Source organism: Nematolebias whitei, chromosome 14 (genome assembly GCF_014905685.2).
Source record: "Nematolebias whitei isolate Nwh7 chromosome 14, NemWhi1, whole genome shotgun sequence".
Lineage (NCBI taxonomy): Eukaryota > Metazoa > Chordata > Actinopteri > Cyprinodontiformes > Rivulidae > Nematolebias > Nematolebias whitei.
Window position 1 is genome coordinate 18,603,750 of NC_056511.1, and position 25,550 is coordinate 18,629,299.

Consider the following 25,550-nt stretch of genomic DNA (forward strand, 5'->3'; position numbering starts at 1 on the left):
TTCAGCAGCTGTGTAAAATTGCAGACAAAAGTATTAAAATATTTTTGTAAATCCTTTTTGTATTTTTATCTTGCTTGATTTTTTTTTATTAAGCATTGTTAATCTGATTTACTCCATGAACAGTTTGTTTTATTGTTTCAGTTTTTCATGAATTCAATTTAAAATAAAGCAGCATCAAGAATCCATTTTCGTCACAAAATAAAGACCAATTTAATCATTAAGAATGTAATAATAGCCTTGTGTCCCTAATAGGGTATTATGTAACAGTTTGAAGCAGCTCTGAACTAAATCTAGCAGTAACTGTGTTTCACAGAGGACATTAACAGTAAAGATACAATTATCAACCACACTAGCATTAAGATTTATAAAACACCCGATTCTTTGACTCCCCTTTGGTACGTTTTTGCCTTCTTTTTTTTTTTGCTTTTCACCCTTCAGATTTACAACTTTGATTCATTTTTACTGCTTTTGTTTTTTTTGTTTACAGCTAACAAGTAAAATATTCTTCATATTGCATTTTGCTCTTCTTACTCCATTTTTTACCCCCCTCATGATTGTAAATTGCTTTGTCACTGACTTCCTGCCTCCTCTCTCGTTGTCCAGAACATAGCTTGGGTGAAGTCCTACAATATTTGTTTTGAGCTTGAAGACAGCAATGAGATATTCACCCAACTTTACCGAACGCTCTTCCAGGTCATAAAGTAAGTCCTTCATTAAGTCATTTAAACTTTTCAAAGTGTCATTATTCCTGCATGTATGGCTAGACTTTTTAATTTTTTCGTCTCACCTCCTGTGTATTCAACTCTTACTTACCTTTGCTGCTCCATTTAGAAACAGCAGTCCGTTTGTTTCTCTTTGATGTCCGTCTCTCCTCCCCTCTTGTTTTCTTCTACCCACTTCTCAGTTTCTCTGCTGAATACCTTCAGGGCTGAATTCTGCAGCACAATATGTGGCCCTTTGCCAGTAGTGGAAAATTGGGGTTGTGTGTGTGTGTGAGTGTGTGTGTGTGTCAAGGTTGTGTCAATACTGCTCTTTTCCCTCTTTTTTAACTGCTTAGGAAAAATCTAAAGCCTGCTTTCCATTTGAAGTATTATCAGACACTGTTGGTAATTGCATCCTTTATGCTTATGTATGTGGAAGTGACACTTGGCAGTGAATGGGAGGTAATTGGACTAGAAACGCAGTCCCTGAGAAACAGAGAACAGTAACAGGCTTTACCTCCTGCTGAAATGCAGATCATTTATCAGCAAGTATGCACACCCACCCGCTCTGTGATCAGCGCCTCTTCAGTCACAAGGACCATTTGTGCGATGCCAGTTTGTTTTCAAAATGAGACGCAGCCTGTGAAAACTTCACTGTCTGCAAAATGTTTACAGGCGTTGGTTAAATCTCTGCAAAGGTACATTAAGACAAATTAATGTTGCAAATAGTGTGGACATTTTAATTCAAATCCAGTCATGAACATCCTCAGTGCTGCATATCTGTGATTAATAACCAAGCACAATTAAGCTCATTTTTCAAAACTGAAATAAAACTGAACCAATAACCAGTCTGAGGATTTAATTACCACAAAGCTTTTTGATCTTGAACATTTCTTCCCTGTTTTTGTAGCAATGGCCACAACCAGAAAGTGCACATGCACATGGTGGACCTGATGAGCTCCATCATTTGCGAGGGAGACACCGTATCACAGGAGCTGCTGGACACAGTTTTAGTCAACCTGGTACCTGCACACAAGGTACGTGCATGGAGAGCAGGTGCACGTGCTCACAAAAAGAGCTGTCACAACAAGCAGCACAGTGCATGAGTGATTTGGGTTAAGAAGAGGCAAGTTAAGAGGCTATTTTAGGTTCAGCGCCACATAAATGAAGCGATTTTCCTTTTTTATTCTCATAAATTCACAAACACTTGGTACCATGAAGAGCAGGAATTGTAGTAGAAATGGTTCCGTTAGGGAAAAACTAAATTTAGTAGATTTTGTCAGAATAATTTTCCATACCTTGTTATTCAGTGAGACCCCTGCAGGTGAAAAGAGGTAGCACAGCTTAAGAATGAATGAAAAATTAGTGAATTCTTTTGTCTGCAGTGTTAATCCCAACAAGCTTTTTCACAGTGCACAGAAGTGGGAAATTCACCTTCTGTCTGGATATTTTTCAAATTAGTTTTTTGTTTCTTTAGAATTTGAATAAACAAGCGTATGACCTGGCCAAAGCTCTGCTAAAGAGGACTGCTCAAGCTATCGAACCTTACATCACCAATGTAAGATGTTTTTCTTTTTTCCTGTGATTATTTCAGTGGTGAAAATAATGCAGTTATGTACTCTGTTCAATAAAGTTGAGAAATTTCACCATTCTTCATATCTTTCGTAGCTTGATATTAAACACTTATAAACATCTGATTACAGTAGTCCCTCGCTACTTTGCGATTCATTTATCGTGGATTCGCTATATCACGGATTTTCAAAGTAAGACTGGACATGACACAATTGACTGTTGGATGAGCCATGGGTTGTTTTTTTTTTAATTAAATTATTTTAAATGATTTTGCACCATGTGTGAAGCCCACAACTGGAAGGGAAAGCTTCCTCCTACAGCCGATCAGCTGATCTTCTCGGCCACCACACACATTTTTCCTGCATCAGCTTTGCTGTCCATACGCACTGATCGACTTTTGGCTTCCAATTTAAAATTCTAAGTATGTCACATCGTAAAAATCATCACGATCACAAAATACAAAAGTGTTAAAAGTAATTTTTTAAATTATTTTAGAGCTTCGATGTTCAGTTGTTTCAGTGTAACTGATCAAAAAGTACATTTCTGCTCCGTGCTGCAGAGCTGAAGCTGTGTGACATCCCTTTGATGCCCTGCTGCACTTCTCTTTTCAACAGTTTAAATTTAAATACTGTAATATTTTAAATAAATAATCCATGCTGTATGGATTGTTTTTTTAAAATGTGACAGAATTTAAATTTAAATTGTTTATTTAAGGAGGGAGATTGGGAGTAACAAGTGATGAGTGTGTTTGCAGCTTGGCACACGTCATGACAAAGTTTACTGAACTTGAACTTGGACTACTGTATCCCTACTTTGCGTTTTTTCAATAATCACATGTAATGGTCCCAAACACCCGTGATGAACGAGAGACTACTGTACTTCAATTTTCTGATGTTTCCCACGTTATTGTCTACATTTATGTGCCCTAAATTAGCTTTCTTTTCACAGCTTTTGAAGCTGTGAAAAAGTTGTAACTGTGTGTTTTATATGTTAGAACACTGTTTTATCTCTTCTGGCTTTAGGAGATGGGATTTATTGAGTTCTAAATATATATGTATTTTTTTTTTTCGTCTGTATCGTTCAACAGTTCTTCAATCAGGTGCTGATGCTAGGAAAGACTTCAGTCAGCGATCTGTCTGAACACGTTTTCGACCTCATCTTGGAGCTTTACAACATAGACAGTCACCTGCTTCTGTCTGTGTTGCCACAGCTGGAGTTTAAACTCAAGGTACTGAAAATGTGTTTTGTTTACACTCGTACACTTTAACAATACTGGTATCCACTTCTTACTTTTCTTACTAGATTTTATTATACTGTTATCACCTCTAGTTGCTGTAGATTTTAGGTAAACCTTGTAAACAAATTAATAATAATACAATTTCTCATACTTAATTTTAGTGTTTTAAAGTGATTGGAAAGTATTTGCAGTTTGTTACCAGCCTTTTTTATGAGTTTGTAAGTTTATCCACACTGCATGATGCAAAGCTGAATTCTCTGGGCCATTACCCACAGAACTGCATATATTCACTTTCTCTGCAGGTTTGTTGATTCATATTACAAAAATGAAGCAGTCAGCCAGTCAGCATTATGTTGCCTCTGCAGTCTCATAAAGGCGTCTCGCTGATGGATAACGCTCATTAACTGATCAGAGGGAGCGTAGATCACTGCCGTCTCCTCAAAATAATAGCTGTGATAAAAATCTCCACCACAGGCTCGGCACACTCCTCCTGTCTGCCCCCCTCTCTCACATGCTTCTGCTTTTCACCATTTTCTTATTGTTTCTTTTCATGCTGTTCGTCTCCCCTCTGGGCTTCTTTACTTGGCTTTTCAGTCGCTCCTTCTCTAGAACAATAACTGAGAGAAATAAAACTGCAGTTTCCGTGTGTTATGAAAATCATGTTTTTAATGTAGGTTTTAACAGCTTGGCACCGTACAATCACCACTGCCACATTTGGTGCATCATTTCGCTCTCTTTTTTTTAATCTTCCGTCTCTCCAGAGTAATGATAATGACGAGAGGCTGCAGGTGGTGAAGCTGCTTGCTAAAATGTTTGGAGCCAAGGACTCCGAGTTGGCTGCTCAGAACAAACCACTCTGGCAGTGTTACCTGGGCAGGTAGGTTTACTGCAGTGGGTTTGGTTGTGACAGATTTTCAAAAGTTCTTTTGTTGCTTGTTTTTTTGTTTGTTTGTTTGTTTGTTTGTCATATATCGTTTGTTGTCAATTCGTTCGTATAGTTTGACTTCCTTACTGTAAAAGCTTGTAGCAGATTCCTGGGGTCTATAGTAAAAACAGGATCACTGACTGAGTGAATCAGCTTCATGTTTGAGTTTGTGTTTTTAATGTCACAAAGTGGGTTCACTTTTCACCATTGTGTATCTTATAACAGCATCTTAAGCTGAAAACCTAATCTGCTCTGGACCAGCTTTATAATGAGTGTTAAAATTTAAAATTACGGTTAAAATGTGCTCAATTTGATGGTTCAGAATTAGTCACGTGTTACAGTTACCCATTCGTAGTGGGCGTATTTGGGATTACTACCCAAGTCGGTAACCAGACAATTTTCTGATAATTAAGCCAGGAAAAAAACAAAATACATTTTTAAAGTGTGTAATCTGCTTTGCATTATAGGCCCCTGTGTTTTTCATCTACACCTTTGTCACTTTTTTTTTATGTTGATAAAAACATGTTCATTTTGCCCATTAGGTTTAATGACATCCATGTGCCTATCAGACTGGAGTGTGTAAAGTTTGCAAGTCATTGTCTCATGAACCACCCAGACTTGGCCAAAGATCTCACAGGTAAATTGTCTATAATGTACTGAAATGTTAAGATGATTATATTTCAGGAAAACATGCATTTATGTTTTCATAAATCTCTCCTTGTAAGTTAATTTAGGGAAACATAAAACATATCAGCAACCTTCCAGCTCATTGTTGTAAAATACACATTTATTATTGATTCTCTAAAATATATATATACTTTGAATGTCTTAATAGAAAATAGTATTTTTTTACTGTTGGAATTGGCCTGTTTAGTCACATAATACTTTTTTGTTTCTTTTATGTTTCACTACAGAATTCATGAGGGTCAGATCACATGACCCAGAGGAGGCCATCCGCCATGATGTCATTGTCTCCATAGTAACCGCTGCTAAGAAAGACTTGTCCCTTGTAAATGATGCTTTGCTCAATATTGTAAAGGAGAGGACCTTGGACAAGAGAGTAAGTGCACGATTAAAGAAATTTTAGGGTCACACAGTGATTAATTAAAATAAACATGTGATTCACTGTAATTGTTGTTTATATAGGTTCTGTTGTTTAGAGCATGTTCTAATGTAGGGGCTACATTCAGTTGTCTATGGCCAAATTTACAAGTAATTAATTTCTATGTTTAAATTTGTTAATTTAGTTTTTTGTTGTTTTCCTATTTTCTGTCAGTGGCGAGTACGTAAGGAGGCCATGATGGGTCTGGCGTCTATCTATAGGAAGTACTCGCTGCAGGGCGAGGGCGGGAGGGAAGCCTCTAAACAGATTTCCTGGATCAAAGACAAACTGCTTCATATCTACTACCAGAACAGCATCGATGACAGGTTTGTTTACTTTTAATTTTTTTGTCCCCTGTGTTCATATTGAATAAATAAATAAAATCAAAAGCCATTTATAACTTGTTTTGGCAAATTTACTGAGTGACTGAGTGTTTTCAAGGGTGACACATTTAAACCCCTTTTCATGCAAATGTTGTTTAGCTACTGATTTTTTTTAATTAATTTAATTAGTTAGGTCACAGCTTTTGTATGATTGTGGGCATAAAGCTGCTTTTGATGTGGTATTTTTTATTGTTTCATGATTTTCCAGAAATGTCAAGGTAATTACGTTATATTAAAGTATTTTTACAGCACAATTTGATCTGCAGCAGGAACATCATGCATTTAGTGAGCTCTATTTATCAGTGCAGTGGGATCAAAACACAAAGGAGATGATCAGTGAACTCACCCCATCAAAGTCTCCACAAATGTAAAACAGATACAGCTGACATTGTAGGCAAGGCATGTTTGTTTTTTATTTTTCTAACTTGTGCAGCCAGAAGGCAAAACTGCAGCATCGCCTACCCTACTTAGAGCTCAAAATCTGCTACATTTCTTTGCCTACACATGCTCAGCATAGAGGACAAGCCTCCCTGTGGGGTGTTCAGTCAAACCACCCACTGGCTCCAGTTAAAGTAGCTCTGTTCTGAGACAAACTGATACAGGAGAAAAAGAGGAAAGAGAAATGCATTAGTCTTCTCAAACCACAGAAGAACATCCGAGCACAATTCTCCTTAATTGCTCTGCATCAGTGGAGTTTCTCAGTAGCCAACAGGAAAATCAGTTCTGTGCTGGTACTTCCTGTGTGTGAATGTGAGTCATTTTATAAAAGCAACAAAATAAACTATGTATAAACATGTATAATTGCTGAGAAAATTCCACTTCGAGAATTCAAAGAGTAAATTTGCTGGATTCATCATTTTCTTTATTTTTTGTGGACCCTTATCAACGTACTTTCCGCCGTACACGTCGCACCACCTTACAAGTTGCATCAGTCCAAATATGTCTAATAAAGTGGAAAAAACATAAATATGTTGCTTCGCCGTATACGTCACATTTATTTTGCGTCACCGCTGATGTGTCGCGTTTGTTACGTGTCTCCGCTGACAACCCAGAAATGTGGGCCGGCGCTGTGCCAAAAATCGATTGACTGACGGCCACGGGAGCGTGCACGGGAGGACTTTAACAAGAATTTGACAAGATTAACACATAAAAACAATTATTTGTTTGCTCGAAATTATAATAAAGGTGTGTCTCAGTCGAACTTTTCCTTAATAAATGCACTTTGACGGTCAAATCAGCTGCATTTCTAAAGCCGATTCGCGGAAGTGGGAGCGCGCAGAGGGACAACTCGCTGTGCATTTCTTCGAAATTTAACAAATAATCACCTAAAACAATTATTTGTTTGCTCCATGTTATAGCAAAAATGTATCTCAGTTGAACTTGTACTTAATAAATGCACTTCAGTGGTCAAATAAGCTGCATTTCGCCGGGACACCGCAACAAAATAAAGCTGATTTGACAGTTGCTTCAGGCGAGCTGGACGAATGTGACAGACTGTGGCAAGCCGATTGTGTCATTAATAGCCACTTTTACCTATTACATGACAACGGCATGCCATACTACTCAAGTGCCATCTAGCGGCTGTAAATGGTAGTGTTCAATATTTTCTATGTCAGAATGAAAACGGTCATAACACAGTCAAAAAATGGTTTATAAATATGGGGGAAAAAACATGAATAAGTCACTTCGGTGTATAAGTCACAGGGCATGTAAATAAACAAAAAAAACTTGTGACTTATAGGGTGAAAAATACGGTAATCAAAGGGTCTTGTTGCCCACAGTTGTGTTTTATGATCCCGGTCTGCATGACTCCATTACACAGGTTTTAAGCTTAATCTAAACAGACGTAAGCCCTGATATTATAACATGGGTATTTGTAATAAAGAATAAATAACTTTACCCTTTTCTTTTTCAGGTTGCTGGTGGAAAGAGTGTTTGCCCAGTACATGGTTCCTTACAACCTGGAAACCACTGAGAGAATGAAGTGTCTTTACTATCTCTATGCTACGTTAGACACAAACGCTGTCAAGTAAGTTTATGACAAAACTGTCAAATTGAGAAAATATTGTTCTCTGATTAGCATTATTGTAAGTATTCAGTGTGAAAATAACGTATAGCTTAAGGAAATGTTCAAGAGTTGTTGTTTTTTTCATTGCACAATGGCTATTGCGTCTCTTTCTGTGTTGTTTACAGAGCTTTGAATGAGATGTGGAAGTGTCAAAACATGCTGAGACATCATGTCAAAGACCTGCTGGACCTGATCAAAAAACCTAAGGTACCTGTGAGTGATGTGCACTAAAAATACTCACTTTTACAAACTACTGTCTTATTTTTTCTGTTTCTAAACTATTGTCTGGATTGTAATTTGTTGTAGTCTGAAGCATCCAGCAAAGCTGTATTTGCCAAAGTCATGGTGATCACAAGTAAGAATCGCTTTTTTTTTTTTTTATTACTTACTACCACCTGAATTTGTTTATTTTAGACTTTGTAGGAAATTTATTACAAATTTAGTTAATACTAACAAAACAAAAAAACTGTGTGTGCAGGGAACCTGCCAGACCCAGGCAAAGCTCAGGACTTTGTGAAGAAGCTTGCTCAGGTCTTGGAGGATGATGAGCGCATCAGAGATCAGTTGGAAACCTTGGTCAGCCCCAGCTGCTCCTGTAAGCAAGCTGAAGTCTGTGTGGTGAGTTTCTTTCACAGATAAGTATTCTCAACAACAACAAAAAAACGCTGCCCATCTATTTATTTATGTCTTACTTAAAAAATATATATTCATCGTGTCATCTACGCAGCGAGACATCACGAAAAAGCTCGGCAGCCCCAAACAACCCAGCAACCCATTCCTGGAAATGGTTAAGTTTCTTCTGGAGAGGATTGCTCCCGTCCACATCGACACAGAATCCATCAGGTTGGTGGGAGAGGTCAAAACTTCAGATTATGTTGTTGAAAGTATTGTGGAAAGCTGCAAACGTAATGTTGTTCTAGTAATTTACATCATTGATCTAATTCTTTTTCCTCTTTAATCCTTTCAGTGCTTTGATAAAACAGGTAAACAAGTCTATTGATGGAACAGCTGATGATGAAGAGGAGGGTGTTCCCACAGAAGAGGCCATCAGAGCAGGACTGGAACTGTTGAAGGTAAATATATCAAATTAAAGAATTATATATTGCCGCCACCTTTCATGCTACAGTTTCAAATTAAGATCGTCTTGTGCTGAGATGGGTCAGAGTTACATTATCGCCGTTATGCTCACTCACCGAGGAGAACATTAAGCACAATCTTGAGATATGTTCGCTCTTGGAGTATGAGGTTTGTAAGTTCAGTCATCCAGGTAGATAACAACAACAAAAAAAGGTTAAATCATGTCATATGGATCAGTTCATACTCTTGGAGTATGTGTTTCGGATGACTCAGTCCCTGATGCATCAAATTCTAGCTTAATTTCTGTAAAATTTACTATTTGAAATTGAAATTGTTATACAGTAGTCCCTCGTTTATCGCGGGGGTTATGTAATAAGTGAAAAACTGCTAAGTAGGAACTCTATATTCATTTTAGTATTTATATACATTTTAAGGCTTTATAAACACGTCTCACACTTTTGAAATGTTCTTAACTCTTAAACCTACATCATTTTAACAACATGTATGTACTGCACATTAGCTACGTACTGCAAACAAAACCACACAATGGTCCCGATCGAGTCCAAATCCAGATGAAAAAAGTCCTGGTGAGCAACGGAGAAAACACTGGACCTCCAAGCAACGCCTCATCACTCGGGAGGCCTCATGGGCCGGCAGACGGCACTCCGATTGACCAATGAGGCTGGAAGTCCGGTTCAGGTCCAATTTTCAGTTGGTTCCGTACGGCTCTGCGTCCACTGAGCGCCAAAGTCCCTATGAATAAGGACCAAACTTTTCTGGATCGGATCAAATTTTCCCTCCATTTCAGCAGAAATCAACAGCTGGAAGCCGTGTTGGCTTCTGGGAAATGTAGTCCATTTGAGTGGTGATACAGTGTAGGTTTATTTAGAGAAAACTACAAAATGGCAGAGCCTGTCCGAAGTATTTTTTTTCATTAACTTTTTACTGTATCCCTTACTGTCCCAATCACGTGAGTTAATGCTCAAATTTTAAGCAATGATCTGGCACTGTGTGTAGCACTCAGATTATAGGTTGGAGATGACTCTCAGCTACTGTTACAACAAATTTTAGCTCAATATTTAAAAAATGTACTTAATTACAGCCATTATTGTGTTTTCTAAAGTTACTTCACTGCAACAGCCACCCTGAATTAATTTGACATCTAAAGTTGATCAGTTGTAGATGCACATCTATTAATTACCTTCTCAGAGTTTCAGTAAAATCTATTTGATGGTTCATGATAGGGGTGCGAATCTCTGTGTCTGACGATCAGATTCGATTCCGATTTTTGAAGTCATGATACGATTTGAAATTGATTTTCCCCGATTCGAAACGATTTTCGATTCAGAAACGATTTTTCTATTGAAATGGTCATACATTTTGTTTCAATTATGTAGCTGACAAGCTGAAAAGATTAAACAATAATGTAAACCAATAGACCATTTATTTACAAATCATTTTAGGTTCCTTACTGTATCAAATATTTTTAATTCATTTTATATTTATACCAAAAATAGGAAAAAATATAGAAATGCATAAATTTCTGTAACTTAAATTACCAGTATTAGGTTAGCTTAGTTGCCTGAATTTTTCTAAAAAAAATTAAAAAAATCAAAGTCTACGAACAAATAATTCATCCATCCATCATCTTTACCCACTTCTTCCTTTTCGAGTCATGGGGGTCACTGGTGCCCATATCAGCCATCACTGTGTGAGAGGCGGGGGACACCTGGACAGGTCTCCAGTCCATCACAAATAAATAATTCAAAATATATAAATATAAAAGTAAACAGACTTCAGCCTACCACACATAGTACATTAACCTTTAGCTCAAAATAAAATACAGACTTCAAATATTTTTAACCATATTGCTCTAACATTTGTTATATTTTCAAAACTTAACCTAATATGAACTATACAGACTTCAGTCTTAACCATATTGATTCATATTTAGTAAATATTTAACAAAATTTCAAAACCTGTGGAAACCTGCACAAAAATCTCTTCTGAACTATAGTTTATAAACCATAAACTGTATCATTTAGAACTGGCTCCAGGTGATGTCTCATCTGTCCTCTTCAACCTGTTAAAAAGACAAATTGCATAAAGTTTGTTGTACAACTTGTCTATAAGTTTTAGTATAATATGAGAAAAAACAGTAACCTTTGAGCTGCAGCTGCATCAGAGCTTCTCCCATTTGTTGTTTCATGGTGAAGTTGTGGAGCTGCTTTATCGCAAAAAAATATATAAAAATCTACATGAAGGAATAATGTACATTGAATCCATCATATTAAAAATAAACCTGAACTTCTCACCTTCTACTGAGCTGTCTGATCGTAAGTCCTTTGTGATACAGCAGGAGATGGAGAGGGAACTCTTCACAGCCTTTGGGAGAAGCCTGGAAGTTTGTTGCAGAGCTCGCTGGTCGGCTGCTTCGCTTTCATCTTCCATGAATTTTGTCGTATTTCCAAAATACTGTACCGCAATTTTATTTTACACTTCTTGTAAACAACTGTGCTCTTGTGAAGCTCTGTCTTCCCCTGGAACACTGTAGGATCTGAAATGACTTTTAAAGACGAAGCAGCGGGTTGAATCGCGCTGTCCCCCTCTTCCATGCTAGCAGGCCACATTCAGATAAAGGGAGCTGGCTAACTAGCTTGCTGTACGGTGGCCTACACGGCTCAATTCTACGGCGGCCGAACGGGGAGTAGGAGTGGAAAAAATATAAAACTTAAATGCATTTTAAATCGATTTATGGCCCTTTAGAAACGATTCAGAATCGCCAGGACTAAGAATCTAGATTCATCGAAAAACGATTTTTTTTCTGCACCCCTAGTTCACGAGATATTTAGCTAACAGACAGACCAACGCACACATCCACACCAACAAAAAACCTTTGTCCTTTTATCTTATTTTGTCATTACTATATCATATTTTGCCTTCAAATAAAAAAGGAAAGCTTTACATTTATTTAGTGAACTGAATGTTTGTTGCTGCCTGTAATTTTCCTACTCGGCATTTAAAAAAAAATCAAGTTTTGTTGAAGTAAAACTAAGGTAATCAAAACAAATACTATTAACTTTTATCGTTTGTACTTCAGCTAAACAAAGACTAAACTGTGGTCATTGTTAACAAAGAACGAAAGGTTTTGATTTTCTTCCCATTTTCCTGAAACGTTCGAAGCACTTTTCATGAAGATGTTCATTATTGTAAGAAATGAGAAAACATGCATCATGCAGCTTTTTGACCTATTTTATCACCAACAGGTGCTGTCTTTCACACACCCCGTGTCATTCCACTCCGCTGAGACGTTCGAGTCTTTGCTGGGTTGTCTAAAAATGGAAGATGAGAAAGTGGCCGAGGCTGCTCTGCAGATCTTCAAGAACACAGGCAGCAAGATGGAGGAGAGTTTTCCTCACATCAAATCGTACGTTTTATTAACAGATTATTATTTGAATCTTCTGTCGTACATCAACACTTTGATATTCAGTGATGTCTTTAGGTTACTTTTGCAGCCTTGCAGAAAAACAAGACATTAGTCTAATGATATGTGAAGTGTTTTTTTGTTGTTGCCAGTTTTAAATGTTTTGAATCTGCTTCTAGTGTTTTACTGCCAGTACTGCAAGCCAAAGCTAAGAGAGGTCCTCCTCGCCAGGCCAAGTACTCGATCCACTGCATCAACGCCATGTTCAGCAACAGAGACACACACTTTGCCCAAATCTTTGAGGTCAGTAGTAGTTACTTTGATTCCATGTATTCCTACAAACGAAAGGGGAAAGTTGATTGTACAATATTATTTGTTACAAAAATAACTTTATTTTTAATTTTTATCACATTTTTTTCTTTCTTTTTAGGGGGGGAGGGGGGTTATTTAAAAAGCAGTGCAGTACGACCTGAGAACGTACTTCATTTACATCAAGTTAATTTTGATGAAATTGCAGTCACTCCTGTTTTTCCCCTCAACTAGAAACAAAACTAAACACTGAGTTAAATCTCATGCGTTTTCCAGCCTCTGCACAAAAGTCTGGACCCTGCTAACCTGGAGCAGCTCATCACCCCTCTGACCACGCTGGGTCACCTCGCCCAGCTGGCCCCAGAACAGTTTGCTGCACCACTGAAATCGCTCGTTGCCAACTTCATTGTGAAGGATCTGCTCATGAACGACAGGGTAAGAATACGCACACCTCCATTCATGTCTGATTCATGCTGTGAGGGCATCTTTGCATACACCAAATGTAATCCTTTCTTAGGATCTGACTCATCTCTGCCTCAAAGTCTCACAAATACTTTGTGGTTATTAATATGTAATAAACTAACATAATGACGTGTAATATTTAGATCCCTGGCAAGAAGACAACCAAACTTTGGGTTTCTGATGATGAAGTGTCTCCAGAAACTATGGCTAAGGTCAGTACTGAATAAACCTTTTTCTAAAGCCTTTTTATTCTCCTCCTGTGGAATATTTCCAGCCCTAAGTGTCTTAATAGTTCCCAAGTCACAGTTTTTCATTATTTATGAATCTTTAAGCATCAGTAGATTTTCATTCGGGCCCAAAAAATCCGATCCGTCCCCGTCCCGTAGCCATCATTTCTGAACCCCACCTGGCCCGACAAATTAACAGTAATTACAGACCCACCCACCCCCACCCCCCAAGAATTATTATTATTATTTTTTTAATTAAGCTTTGACTGCTTATATAGTTTAACGGTCGGCGGATGTGCGTGGCTGAGGGGGTGTTTGTCCTTTCATGGCCGTCAACGTGCATTAAATCCCTGCTTCTGCCTGCATTCTGCATTATTCAGACATGGACCGTGCTCTGACATGTCTGCTTTGGGTCGTTGGCCGCTCGCATCCACTGAGTGCAGCAGGTGAATGTCCATTTGAGCGATGGATCACTACCTGGTAGTACCGGTAGTCCCATCTCAAGATTAACTGAACTTTATCTTTAAAGGCAGTTCAGCTCACAGTGAAATGGCCGCGTACATCTGGTGATTGTATGGCAAGCCATGTTGCCATATAATTAGATTGCAGCTGATCTGCTGACGCACTCAAAAGCCTGACACCAACCCGGCCCCCGGGCCAGGCTTTTGGCCTAGGTTAGAAATGACAGCTCTATCAAGGAGGACATTAACTCTGACCTTTCATTCCTCAGATCCAGGGCATAAAGCTGATGGTGAGGTGGCTGCTGGGAGTGAAGAACAACCAGAGCAAATCGGGCAACTCCACCCTGAGGATGCTGACTGCGATCCTCCACAGTGATGGAGACCTAACTGAGCAGGGCAAGATGGGGTAAGCACCCATAAAAAAATAAATCGTGAAGTTCCTGCCTGTAGTTTCCTTTGAGAAACTTTAGGAAAATAGTCACGTTTCAGTAAACCACTGAATTTATGTTGGTGTTCTGAATCAGTCGAGATGTTGGGCTTTCTAAACAACTGCCTTCTTTTTATTCCTTAGTAAACCAGACATGTCAAGGCTGCGTCTGGCAGCAGCGTGCGCACTCCTCAAGCTGGCACAGGAGCCCTGCTATCATGAAATCATCACTCTGGAGCAATATCAGCTGTGTGCTCTTGTCATCAACGTAAGAACTTCCTTCGGTCCTCTCTCCTTGTAAAGCTCAGTATTCTACACAAACGTTTGATTTTATGTTGCGGTTTAATATTTGCACAAGATAACTTAAAGATGATGCTAGAGGAAATTGTCTAACATTCATCCCCCCATCCTAATGTTCATTTTCTCCTCTTTTTTTTTTTTTTTTTTGCCATTTCATCAAATTATTTTGTTCCTCTTCCTCCCAGGACGAATGCTACCAAGTGCGACAATGTTTTGCTCAGAAGCTCCATCGAGGCTTGTGCCGCCTCCGTCTGCCGCTGGAGTACATGGCAGTGTTTGCTTTGTGTGCCAAAGATCCTGTAAAGGAGAGGAGGGCTCACGCTCGCCAGTGCCTGGTGAAAAATGTCAACATACGCCGAGAGTATCTCAAACAGCACGCAGCTATCAGCGGTAAAGACGCTAACATTTCTCTTGCAGGCTGTTGCTTGTGGGTATTTATTATCGGACGTCGCTACAAAAGTTAGTTGCATAAAGCAAATAATTGTTTATTCAGCTTGTGCCGAATGTTTTTAGTGTATTCAGAATGTAGCATTTGATACATGAGCAGTTTTGGCGTTTGTCTTTTATGGCGTTGGTGTAACATTAGCACTGTTTGAACAGACAAGCTGTTGTCTCTGCTGCCGGAGTATGTGGTTCCCTACACCATCCACCTTCTGGCTCATGACCCAGACTATGTCAAAGTGCAGGACATTGAGCAGCTGAAAGAAATCAAAGAGTAAGTAAAATATGTTGAAGTTCCAGTTTGTTCTAGTAGAATACAGGTCCTTCTCAAAAAATTAGCATATTGTGATAAAGGTCATTATTTTCCATAATGTAATGATAAAAATGAAACTTTCATATATTTCAGATTCATTGCACACCAACTGAAATATTTCAGGTCTTTAATTGTTTTAATACTGATGATTATGGCATACAGCTCATGAAAACCCAAAATGCCTGTCCCAAAAAATTAGCATATCATGAAAAGTTTCTCTAAACAAGCTATTAACCTGACCATCTGAATCAACGACGTAACTCTAAACACCTGCAAACGATTCCTGAGGCTTTTAAAAACTCCCAGCCTTGTTCATTACTCAAAGCCGCAATTGTAGTGAACCTGATCTGACCTCAAATCTGATCAGATGACAGAGACTGTTATTTCATTGATCTGCATCCAGAAATACAGTTTGAGCCATCTGGTGACTTTCTTTCTTGAATCAATCAAGCAGAAAAGACAATTCTCTATGATCATTACTATTTTACAAATGTTTGATAATCAAATTGTGTTAGTTCACTCAATGTTTACAGGTTGAAGAAAACTACTCATTTTTATTTTACATAAACAGTAAGTAATAATTTTTATTCCTCATTCAAAGAAGAAATCAGGTTAATATGCATTTCTTGATTTTTCTGTCTGCAATGAGCGAGTTTTGTAAGTATGTTAAAGGTCGGTTCTCGGTCAACTAAAATGTTTACTGAGAAGAAATGTCATGTTTAAACTTTTTCAGAAGATAATAAGAGGGAGACTCCACGAAGTCTGGTTTTCTGCAATAATCTTTCTGTCTGTTGTTGAACAATCTCATTCTCTGACCTCGAATTTGATAACATCTTACATCACAAACCACACCTCTATTCTGGTTAATCCACGAATCAGAAAGCTCTAAATTGACCCGGAAGTCAACTCATTTAAAATGTGGCAACTTCCCGGTTCTTGGGGGAGAGTGCACAGAGTCTGAAGTCTGAAGCCAGACGCTGAAGATTAATGGAGCTAAAAAGAGTCTGATGCTGCAGAGCTCTGAGAATTCCACACAGAGTGCTGATGAGTTGAAAGGAGTTCAGAGTTCTTGGATGCAAACGCGTTCAGGATGATCCAGAGACGTTTTGGGATTATAACTTCTGTTTGAACAACCTCGTACGACTCTCTAAGGGTTTGGCAGTTCTCACGGAGACGCTGAAAGAGTCAGAAAGGAACCCTAAGCCGACACTGATTTCATCGTCAACCAGGTAGAAGGTTCTATTTTCGACCAAGTGTACCGTGGGCCAGCTGAGATCTGATGGAGCGTGCACGTTTCTGGTCAAACAGATTAATTCCCTCACAAATCTCTCTGTAAGATAAATCTCCATTTCCATCTTAAACTCTCCTTTCTCCTAAAATCAGTACAGACATTTTAGAAATATCTGAAGCTAAGTCCTCAATCACCGCCGTGTGATTGAAGTCCATTATTTGTGAAACTTGTCTGTTATTATTTTCATATTTTGCCAAATTAATGTAAATGTTTGATGTTAAACTTTGATTCTGAAAATAAATGACCGCATTCATTTTGATGGGTCAAAGATAAATAACGTCTCTCGTTACATTTCTGTTAAAATTCAATGCACGACATTTACACAGTCAGAAAGATGAGGAACTCGTGAAAAAGTATGAATATATATCCCTATATGACATACTACACAATCATGGGTAAGACTGCCGACCTGACTGCTGTCCAGAAGGACATCATTGACACCCTCAAGCAAGAGGGGAAGACACAGAAAGAAACTGCTGAACGAATAGGCTGTTCCCAGAGTGCTGTATCAAGGCACCTCAGTGGGAAGTCTGTGGGAAGAGAAAAGTGTGGCAGAAAACGCTGCACAATGAGAAGAGGTGACCGGACCCTGAGGAGGATTGTGGAGAAGGGCCGATTCCAGACCTTGGGGGACCTGCAGAAGCAGTGGACTGAGTCTGGAGTAGAAACATCCAGAGCCACCGTGCACAGGCGTGTGCAGGAAATGGGCTACAGGTGCCGCATTCCCCAGGTCAAGCCACTTTTGAACCAGAAACAGCGGCAGAAGCGCCTGACCTGGGCTACAGAGAAGCAGCACTGGACTGTTGCTCAGTGGTCCAAAGTACTTTTTTCAGATGAAAGCAAATTTTGCATGTCATTCGAAAATCAAGGTGCCAGAGTCTGGAGGAAGACTGGGAAGAAGGAAATGCCAAAATGCCAGAAGTCCAGTGTGAAGCACCCACAGTCAGTGATGGTCTGGGGTGCCATGTCAGCTGCTGGTGTTGGTCCACTGTGTTTTATCAAGGGCAGGGTCAATGCAGCTAGCTATCAGGAGATTTTGGAGCACTTCATGCTTCAATCTGCTGAAAAGCTTTATGGAGATGAATATTTCATTTTTCAGCACGACCTGGCACCTGCTCACAGTGCCAAAACCACTGTTAAATGGTTTACTGACCATGGTATTACTGTGCTCAATTGGCCTGCCATCTCTCCTGACCTGAACCCCATAGAGAACCTGTGGGATATTATGAAGAGAAAGTTGAGAGACGCAAGACCCAACACTCTGGATGAGCTTAAGGCCGCTATCGAAGCATCCTGGGCCTCCATAACACCTCAGCAGTGCCACAGGCTGATTGCCTCCATGCCACGCCGCATTGAAGCAGTCATTCATGCAAAAGGATTCCCGACCAAGTATTGAGTGCATAACTGAACATGATTATTTGAAGGTTGGCGGTTTTTTTTTATTAAAAACACTTGTCTTTCATTGGTGGGATGAAATATGCTAATTTTATGAGACAGGCATTTTGGGTTTTCATGAGCTGTATGCCATAATCATCAGTATTAAAACAATTAAAGACCTGAAAAATTTCAGTTGGTGTGCAATGAATCTGAAATATATGAAAGTTTCATTTTTATCATTACATTATGGAAAATAATGACCTTTATCAAAATATGCTAATTTTTTGAGAAGGACCTGTACATCAGAATATTTCAGCCCGGTGTGCTTACTGATAATTTAGAGGAGTTGATTTCTGTTTGTGAGGGGGAAACAATGTAATAAATATAATTAATCTTCTAGAGATATTTATGGTTTTAGAGTTGGAAGTTGTTACTGAAAAATATTTTTTAATTCAAAGTTTTGCACGTTTATGTGATTTCTTCATTTTAGAGCTTTGTGGTTTGTCCTCGAGATCATCATGGCCAAGAATGAGAACAACAGCCACGCCTTCATAAGAAAAATGGTAGAAAATATCAAACAGACAAAAGACGCCCAGGCCTCCAGTGACCCCAAAACTAACGAGGTATTCTTACAAATTAAAGCCTGATGAAAATTGACTGTGTATTTTTATTTTGTCCGACCAGATGTTTGTTTTCCCTCATACAGAAACTGTACACAGTGTGTGATGTAGCCATGAACATCATCATGTCGAAGAGCACCACCTACAGCCTGGAGTCCCCCAAAGACCCCGTGCTGCCGTCACGCTTCTTCACCAAACCAGACAAGGTCGGCCACAAAACGTTTCTAGATTGTTTGTGTTGATTCTCTTTTCATAAGTAAAATCATTCACATGCAGCTTTTCTGTTTCAGAATTTCAGCAACACTAAAAATTATCTCCCTCCAGAGATGAAAGCATTCTTTTCACCAGGAAAAGTAAGCTCAAGAAAACTTGGAACATCTAATTGTCGTGCGATTTATCCTTTATCCAACCATGGTCGTTTCTGTCTGCTCCTCTCTCCAGCCCAAGTCGGCTAACGTTTTGGGTGCAGTGAACAAGCCGCTGGCGTCAGCCGGTAAACAGCTGCAGAGTAAAGCCTCCCGTATGGAGACGACCAGTAACGACTCTTCGTCCAACCCAGGATCCCCACAGCGCAGCAAGACCAGGTGAAACACAAAACCCCATTTGCTCAAGTGTCAGTAATGATGATCTCGTATGTTAAAGTCATCCAGCTCCAGGCTTTCAGTTGTTATAACCATTTATTTTTGCCTCTTCCCAGACATGACAGCACAGAAATGGATCATAGTGAAAATGAAGACATCAGCCTGAGAGCAGACAGTGTTGACAAGGTATTAAACTGAGATATGAATTTCTTTCAGATAGGTTTGATTCATCCAGGTAAAACTAATTTAACATTTTAGATCATTTCTAATAAATATTTAAAAAAATTAATCTATTTGAAAGAACAAGTTGTAACATTTTCTGCTCCAACCTTTGTCCAAATGACCAAATTCACCATATTTTTAGTAATTTTCAGCTCTAATTTATCAGAAAACAATTCTCTCCTTCCTATTTTGAACAATTTTATTATTGTCTTTGTGTTAATTTAGTTTATAAAGTTTATTTCTATTGTATTTTAGTTTGAGTTTTGGACGTAGCACTAATAAGACATTGGGGATGGGCGTTTTGAACAAATCTGTCAGTAAATATTTGATTTTACTTTAATTATTTGACGCTCCCCTTCCCCAGCGCTCTTAACAGACCATCTTGGATCAGTTTATGCATCACATTATGTGCATGTGCTGTTTTTGTCCTTTACTCATTCAGGGCTAATTAATGCAGCACAAGAAACTGTTTGAAAGCAGAGAGACCAGTCTTAATGAGATTCCATCTCAGTTTCTGTTATGTGATTTAGGACCGTGGCCTGTTTCACAGTTTTAGACTTTTTGTGAATTAAAGTGTACTCAACCCAAGTCCTGCAGCTGGAAACCCCTGGAAACAAAGGCTTTGGGTACAGAGCCATGTGCTGCTGCCAATACTGCAAGCCGGGGATCTTTACCAGTCAAATAGATTACCGTACTTGCTGTCGTACTCGTCGCACTGCCATATAAGTCCAAATATGTCTAATAAAGTAGAAAAAAACAAAAATATGTCACTTCGCCGTATAAGTCACATCTATTATGCATCACCGTTGATGTGTCGCGTTTGTTACGTGTCACCGCTGACCACCCGGAAATGTGGGCCAGTGTTGTGCCAAAAATCGATTGGTTGCCAAATGGCGGGAGCGTGCATGGGAGGACAAGAATTTAACAAGATTAACACTTAAAAACAATTATTTGTTTTCTTAAAATTATAGCAAAGGTGTGTCTCAGTTGAACTTTTCCTTAATAAATGCACTTTGACGGTCAAATCAGCTGCATTTCACAAGCCAATTCACAGAAGCGATAGCACGCAGAAGGACGACTCGCTGTGCATTTCTTCGAAATTTAACAAGATAACCATCTAAAAAGTTATTTTTTTGCTCGGAATTATAGCAAAGGTGTGTCTCAGTTTAATTTTTACTTAATAAATTCACTTTAATGGTCAAATCAGCTGCATTTCACCTGGGCGGCGCGGTGAAATGCAGCTGATTTGACGTTTGCTCCAGGAGTTCTGCCGCGAGATGAAGGTGGCTTTGTATGGCAAGCCAAGTGTCTCATTAATAGCCATTTTTACCTATTAATGAGAAACTTGGCTTGCCATATTTGAGTGCCTTCTAGTGGCTGAAAATGGTAGTGTTCGATATTTTCCATGTCAGCATGAATGAAATGGTCAGATCTCAACCTAAAATTGGGTTATAAATATGGGAAAAAACATAAAAACGTTGCTTCGCTGTAGAAGTCACAGGCATGCTAATTCATACAAAAAACTGACTTGTACAGCGAAATTTACGGTAATGTGAAGGGGCTGGGGACTTAATCTGACAGGAAAGATGAGCTCAGATGTTCCTGTAGTTTCCCATTTATCCTTTCAAAATGAACGACCATTGCAAAAACAGACGCTGAGACGTTCTTAGTAGTTTTTTGTGTTTGTTTTTGAGAGGGTGGGGAGTAGGTGTTGTCGAAAAGCACGGTTAGGAAACAACTTGACGTGTCCTTATATCGCAAAGAAACAAGTCAGCCATTCTTCAAGTCGCCCATTTTAACACGAATTCAAAAATCACTTCCTCATGAATAATGCAGGCAGAAAACATTGAGGGCTCCATGGAAATTTTGTAGTGGCTTATGGATCTTAAATAAACTAAAGTGGCTGTTGCTCTCTGTTCTGTCGTACGGCTGCATAAATAAACCCAAACCTTATCTGAAACGACACCGGCACTCACGAGTAACGCTGCGTGTGTTGCTGTGATCCAGCTGAGTGCTGCCAGTCGTAAATCCTCGTCTCAGTGTTTGAAGCTTCTGTCCAAACAACCAGCTGAAGTGAAGTCAAGGCAGGATGAGCAAATACAAACTGTGTAAACGTCTTCAATAACAGCCTCACCGCTCGCTGCACACTCTGGGGTTTTAAAAGCTCTTATAAAATGTGACAAAAGGCCTTAATGCATGCAGGAATTGTCTTGTTTTATGTAGGTTACAACTTTCACCTTTAAAATGTGAAGATTAAATTTAAATTGGACAACTATCTGCTCAATTTTTGCTAAATAAAATGTTTTGTTTTAATTCATTAAAAGTTTCTGGCTAGCTAGATTTATAGTTTCTCACTATAGCTAGCTGTAGTGAGAAGCCCAGCTCAGTCCGTGTTGGAGCATTGTGCTGCAGGTTTATTTCACAAGAGAAATGCCCCTGGAGGACTTCTGATGTCACACCTCCCTCATCATTCCTGTTTGTTGTTGTTTGTGACTGCAGCTGTTAAAAGTAACGTCTTTTCTTTTAGGATATTGAAAAACCCCGCGGTCGCAAACGTGGCATGACTTCCAGCGACGACCAGGAGAGCAAGCCAAAGCGTGGACGCAAGAGGGCGTCCGCCAGCACGCCCGCAGCGGCCGACTGTGAAGATCCGTGGGACGAGGACGCACGGCCAGAGGACGAACAGAACAGCCCGCCCAAGAAGGGACGCAGGGGCCGACCCCCAAAGTCTGCCACGGCTAACCAGGACACGCCTTCCAAAGGGAGGAGGGGGCGCAAAAAGGCAGCTCCTCCACCTGAGGAAGATGGTGAAGAAGAGGAGGAAGAGGAAGATGAGAGGGGGGATGAGGATGAGGATGAGGATGATGATAAGAGCAGTGAAAACATGGAGGTGAAGACTAAAGGAGGAAGGCAAGCCAGAGCGTCGCGACGATCACAAGGGTACGAAGAACTGCTTCATCTTTTCTAAACAACCCGTTTGTTTTTGTGTGGACTGGAACTCTGAATGTGTTTGTGTTGTCCAGCAGCTCAGAGTCAATAGAGTCCACGCCACAGAAGAGGAGAGGACGTCCGCCCAAATCAGCTCAACCTGCTGCCAAGAAACCAGCGTAAGATGCTTCCCCTCGCCTGCTTTTCCAGTCCGACCTTTGCCAAACCGTCTGCTTCTAAAGCCACGAAGAAACACCAGCATGAACATTTACAGAGTCCATTATAGTTTAATACAGATAAACTGAACTGGTTCCACACTTATTGGATGTTTCTGACTGGTTCCACACACAATTAGCATTTTAAACAAACTGTACGGGTCAGTGTGGTTTTCCTGTGAAAAACCTCTTCCGTACATTTTAGGCATAAAAACTTTGTATACCAGCCTGTAACTTTGCATCTCTGTTAAAGTTGGATCCTGTGAAAAGGTTAGCAACAATTAGTATCTTACCTGCTGTAGATAGCCCTCTAAACAATCTCAAGTGGGAGAAGGTTTAACTTGGGCTGATTGTCATCAGAGTGAAACCAGCTCCAGAGTAAATTTCTACCATCTTTAAACAATTACATTTATTGTTCTTATTGTGGTACTCATGTGCAACATGTGGTGAAATGACAATAAACCTACTTAAACTTGAACTATTATTACAGGTCTGTCTAGTAAATGAGTCCTCGAGGCTCAATGAGACGAACCTGTATATATAAAGGTTGAATGAATGCTAACAGTGTTGACATCAACACTGTTAGCATTACGATGTTATTACAGCAGAAATATTATGATTAGACTGACCTAAGTGCACCACGGTAGGACTGAAAGAGCTACTGCTAGCTGCTCTTTGGTCTTGATAAATAACCAGAGAAGCTTTTGGAAAACTCTTTAATGCGAAGTTTTATAGTGATATAAAGATTTTGAAAATAACGTCCACATAAACCGCTGTGAAATGTTTTCACTTTGGTCTTGGTCCTGTTCATACTAGCTGGATGCTTGTCGATCCAGTCAGAATTAAAGTGCACTAGTCCCTCAGTTATCGCGGCGGTTACGTTCCACACACCCCCATGATAAGTGAAAAACTACGAGGTAGGATGTTATATTTATTTTAGTATTGATATATATTTTAAGGCTTTATAAACCCTTCCCACACTCTTGCAATGTTCTAAACTCTAAAACCCACATAATTTTAACAACATACACACACACACATATGTATATGTATATATATATATACATATACATATATATATACATATATATATACATATATATATACATATATATATACTACGCATGAACTCCCATTTGTTTATTCTTTGTGGTTTTCTTTTCCAGCCGCGGCGGACGATCGAAGGCCGCTGCAGTTAAAGCCGACTCTGACGAAGAAGAGGAGGAGGAGGAGGAGGAGGAAGATGAGCCAACAACAAGGGTACTCCTTCAAGCGTTAAATCCACTGTTTCTGGGTCCAATTTCAGCGTGGAAAAAAAAAAAATCTGTCTGCTCCGTTTTTCATCTTTTTGTTTCTCATTTCTCTCCAGGGTCGCAAGAAGGCAGCCGGGCGCAGAAGATGAGCTGAAAACCACCCGACTTCAATAAACAGCTCGTCTCCAAAGGAGAAATGATAAATGAAAAAAAAAAAAAACTATATATATGGACACTGAACTTTAAAATTTGTTCATATTCTCCAACTGTTACTCCACTTGCACACGACATGAGAACATCCGCATCGTCAGCTGTGGGTCTTGCTTTGTGCTGCATTGTGATAATGTTTGCCACATTAAGTAGAAATCATTTTAACATAAAAAACAAACAAAAACAACTTGTAAATAGTCTGATTCTTGTCCTGTTGTTTGATGCTGACTGGGAGGATGCTGGAAAGCTGCCTCCTGCTGATGTTCTGGATTAAAGCGCTCCCATGATGCAGTGTTGCTCATCAACGTTCCCTCGGTGTCCTACTTTTAAAAAAACCTGCAGATTACCGCTTTCTTGTGAAGTTATTAAATGTTTTTTACACCTCTGTATATTAAAACTTTTTTTTTTTACCAGGTATTGAATACTTCAAACGTGTCAGATAATGATCCACATGTAGAGTTGCTTCTGGGTATTACTGTAGTGCAGTTTTGGTTTTTAGGTCTGTGTTCGCTGGTAGAAGTTAAGTCGCCTGCAGCTGTCGTGTTTGTCACCGCTGTTTAACTTTGGCCACGCCTCCACCCAGTCAGATCTGTTGTAACAATATAATTCTCTAGAAAACCTGACTCGCTTGTCCTCTTTATTTCACATCTTTGTGTTTTTTTACACATCGTTTCTCTGCTTGAACGTGAAACTTCTCGATCCTAAACGAGCAGCTGCAGTGTGTATTTTTAACTGTTCTGTGTGTGTTCAGTCACAAACTGTCCCCCGGCTGCCAGGCATCTCTCAGTAATGTTCCTCCTGCGTTGTAAATGAGATTAGCTGTTGTTTATGCACGTACACTTGGAACTTTCCTACGCAGCCGATGGAAAAACACCCACACGCTCGCATTGTTTTACCTCTCGGTTAGAGTCCGTGACGGAGTCTGGATTCACTGCTGTTCTGCAGTTCAGGGCAGAATTGCTGAAATTTGGACAATGAGCCACATGAACTGAAAAGCTTGAACAAAATGGACATGCGTTGTATTCAGCAGTAAGATTGGACAGTTATCGTGTGAATGTTTATGAAGCACTCGCACTGTTGTCATCCATTTTTCTTGCGAATGTTTTTGGCGTCTTTCTCGGTCCACAATTTTTGTGCTATTTCAATAAATCAAAGCGTTCAGCTCATTCAGGATCATCCTGCTATGATGTTTGGTGTTGGTGCAACTTTTTAGCTTTTTGAAATATTTAGCATTTTCTGCCACGTATTTCCTCATAGAAAATGAATTGAGCTCATTTTACATTCTTCAAATCTTTAGATCTGTTTAGAACCTTTTACTGCTCCTTTACATTGTGTTCTGGTTCAGCTTCTTTCAGCTTCCTTGTGCAAAAAAATCCAAACAAAAATCAGATTTTTTTATCCATTCAGATTCTGTCGAACTACAT

At 39.3% G+C, this 25,550-nt stretch overlaps 1 protein-coding gene across 1 annotated transcript in view; it reads left to right on the top strand.

Annotated features, from left to right (window-relative positions):
* Positions 1 to 24,710, top strand: part of pds5b (PDS5 cohesin associated factor B) — a 40,191-nt gene extending 15,481 nt beyond the window's left edge. Inside the window, exons 5-35 of the mRNA XM_037687949.1 lie at positions 604 to 701; positions 1,612 to 1,738; positions 2,179 to 2,259; positions 3,361 to 3,501; positions 4,272 to 4,387; positions 4,978 to 5,072; positions 5,350 to 5,495; positions 5,712 to 5,863; positions 7,836 to 7,949; positions 8,114 to 8,195; positions 8,295 to 8,343; positions 8,467 to 8,606; positions 8,716 to 8,831; positions 8,956 to 9,061; positions 12,332 to 12,492; positions 12,669 to 12,792; positions 13,075 to 13,233; positions 13,404 to 13,472; positions 14,218 to 14,354; positions 14,520 to 14,643; positions 14,861 to 15,065; positions 15,276 to 15,390; positions 18,588 to 18,720; positions 18,804 to 18,923; positions 19,008 to 19,070; positions 19,159 to 19,301; positions 19,415 to 19,484; positions 22,048 to 22,460; positions 22,544 to 22,627; positions 23,830 to 23,923; positions 24,033 to 24,710. Coding sequence (XP_037543877.1) covers positions 604 to 701; positions 1,612 to 1,738; positions 2,179 to 2,259; positions 3,361 to 3,501; positions 4,272 to 4,387; positions 4,978 to 5,072; positions 5,350 to 5,495; positions 5,712 to 5,863; positions 7,836 to 7,949; positions 8,114 to 8,195; positions 8,295 to 8,343; positions 8,467 to 8,606; positions 8,716 to 8,831; positions 8,956 to 9,061; positions 12,332 to 12,492; positions 12,669 to 12,792; positions 13,075 to 13,233; positions 13,404 to 13,472; positions 14,218 to 14,354; positions 14,520 to 14,643; positions 14,861 to 15,065; positions 15,276 to 15,390; positions 18,588 to 18,720; positions 18,804 to 18,923; positions 19,008 to 19,070; positions 19,159 to 19,301; positions 19,415 to 19,484; positions 22,048 to 22,460; positions 22,544 to 22,627; positions 23,830 to 23,923; positions 24,033 to 24,065 — 3,810 coding nt within the window. The 3' untranslated portion in view covers positions 24,066 to 24,710. The remainder of the gene's footprint in view (positions 1 to 603; positions 702 to 1,611; positions 1,739 to 2,178; positions 2,260 to 3,360; positions 3,502 to 4,271; positions 4,388 to 4,977; positions 5,073 to 5,349; positions 5,496 to 5,711; positions 5,864 to 7,835; positions 7,950 to 8,113; positions 8,196 to 8,294; positions 8,344 to 8,466; positions 8,607 to 8,715; positions 8,832 to 8,955; positions 9,062 to 12,331; positions 12,493 to 12,668; positions 12,793 to 13,074; positions 13,234 to 13,403; positions 13,473 to 14,217; positions 14,355 to 14,519; positions 14,644 to 14,860; positions 15,066 to 15,275; positions 15,391 to 18,587; positions 18,721 to 18,803; positions 18,924 to 19,007; positions 19,071 to 19,158; positions 19,302 to 19,414; positions 19,485 to 22,047; positions 22,461 to 22,543; positions 22,628 to 23,829; positions 23,924 to 24,032) is intronic.
* Positions 24,711 to 25,550: the final 840 nt, after the last annotated feature.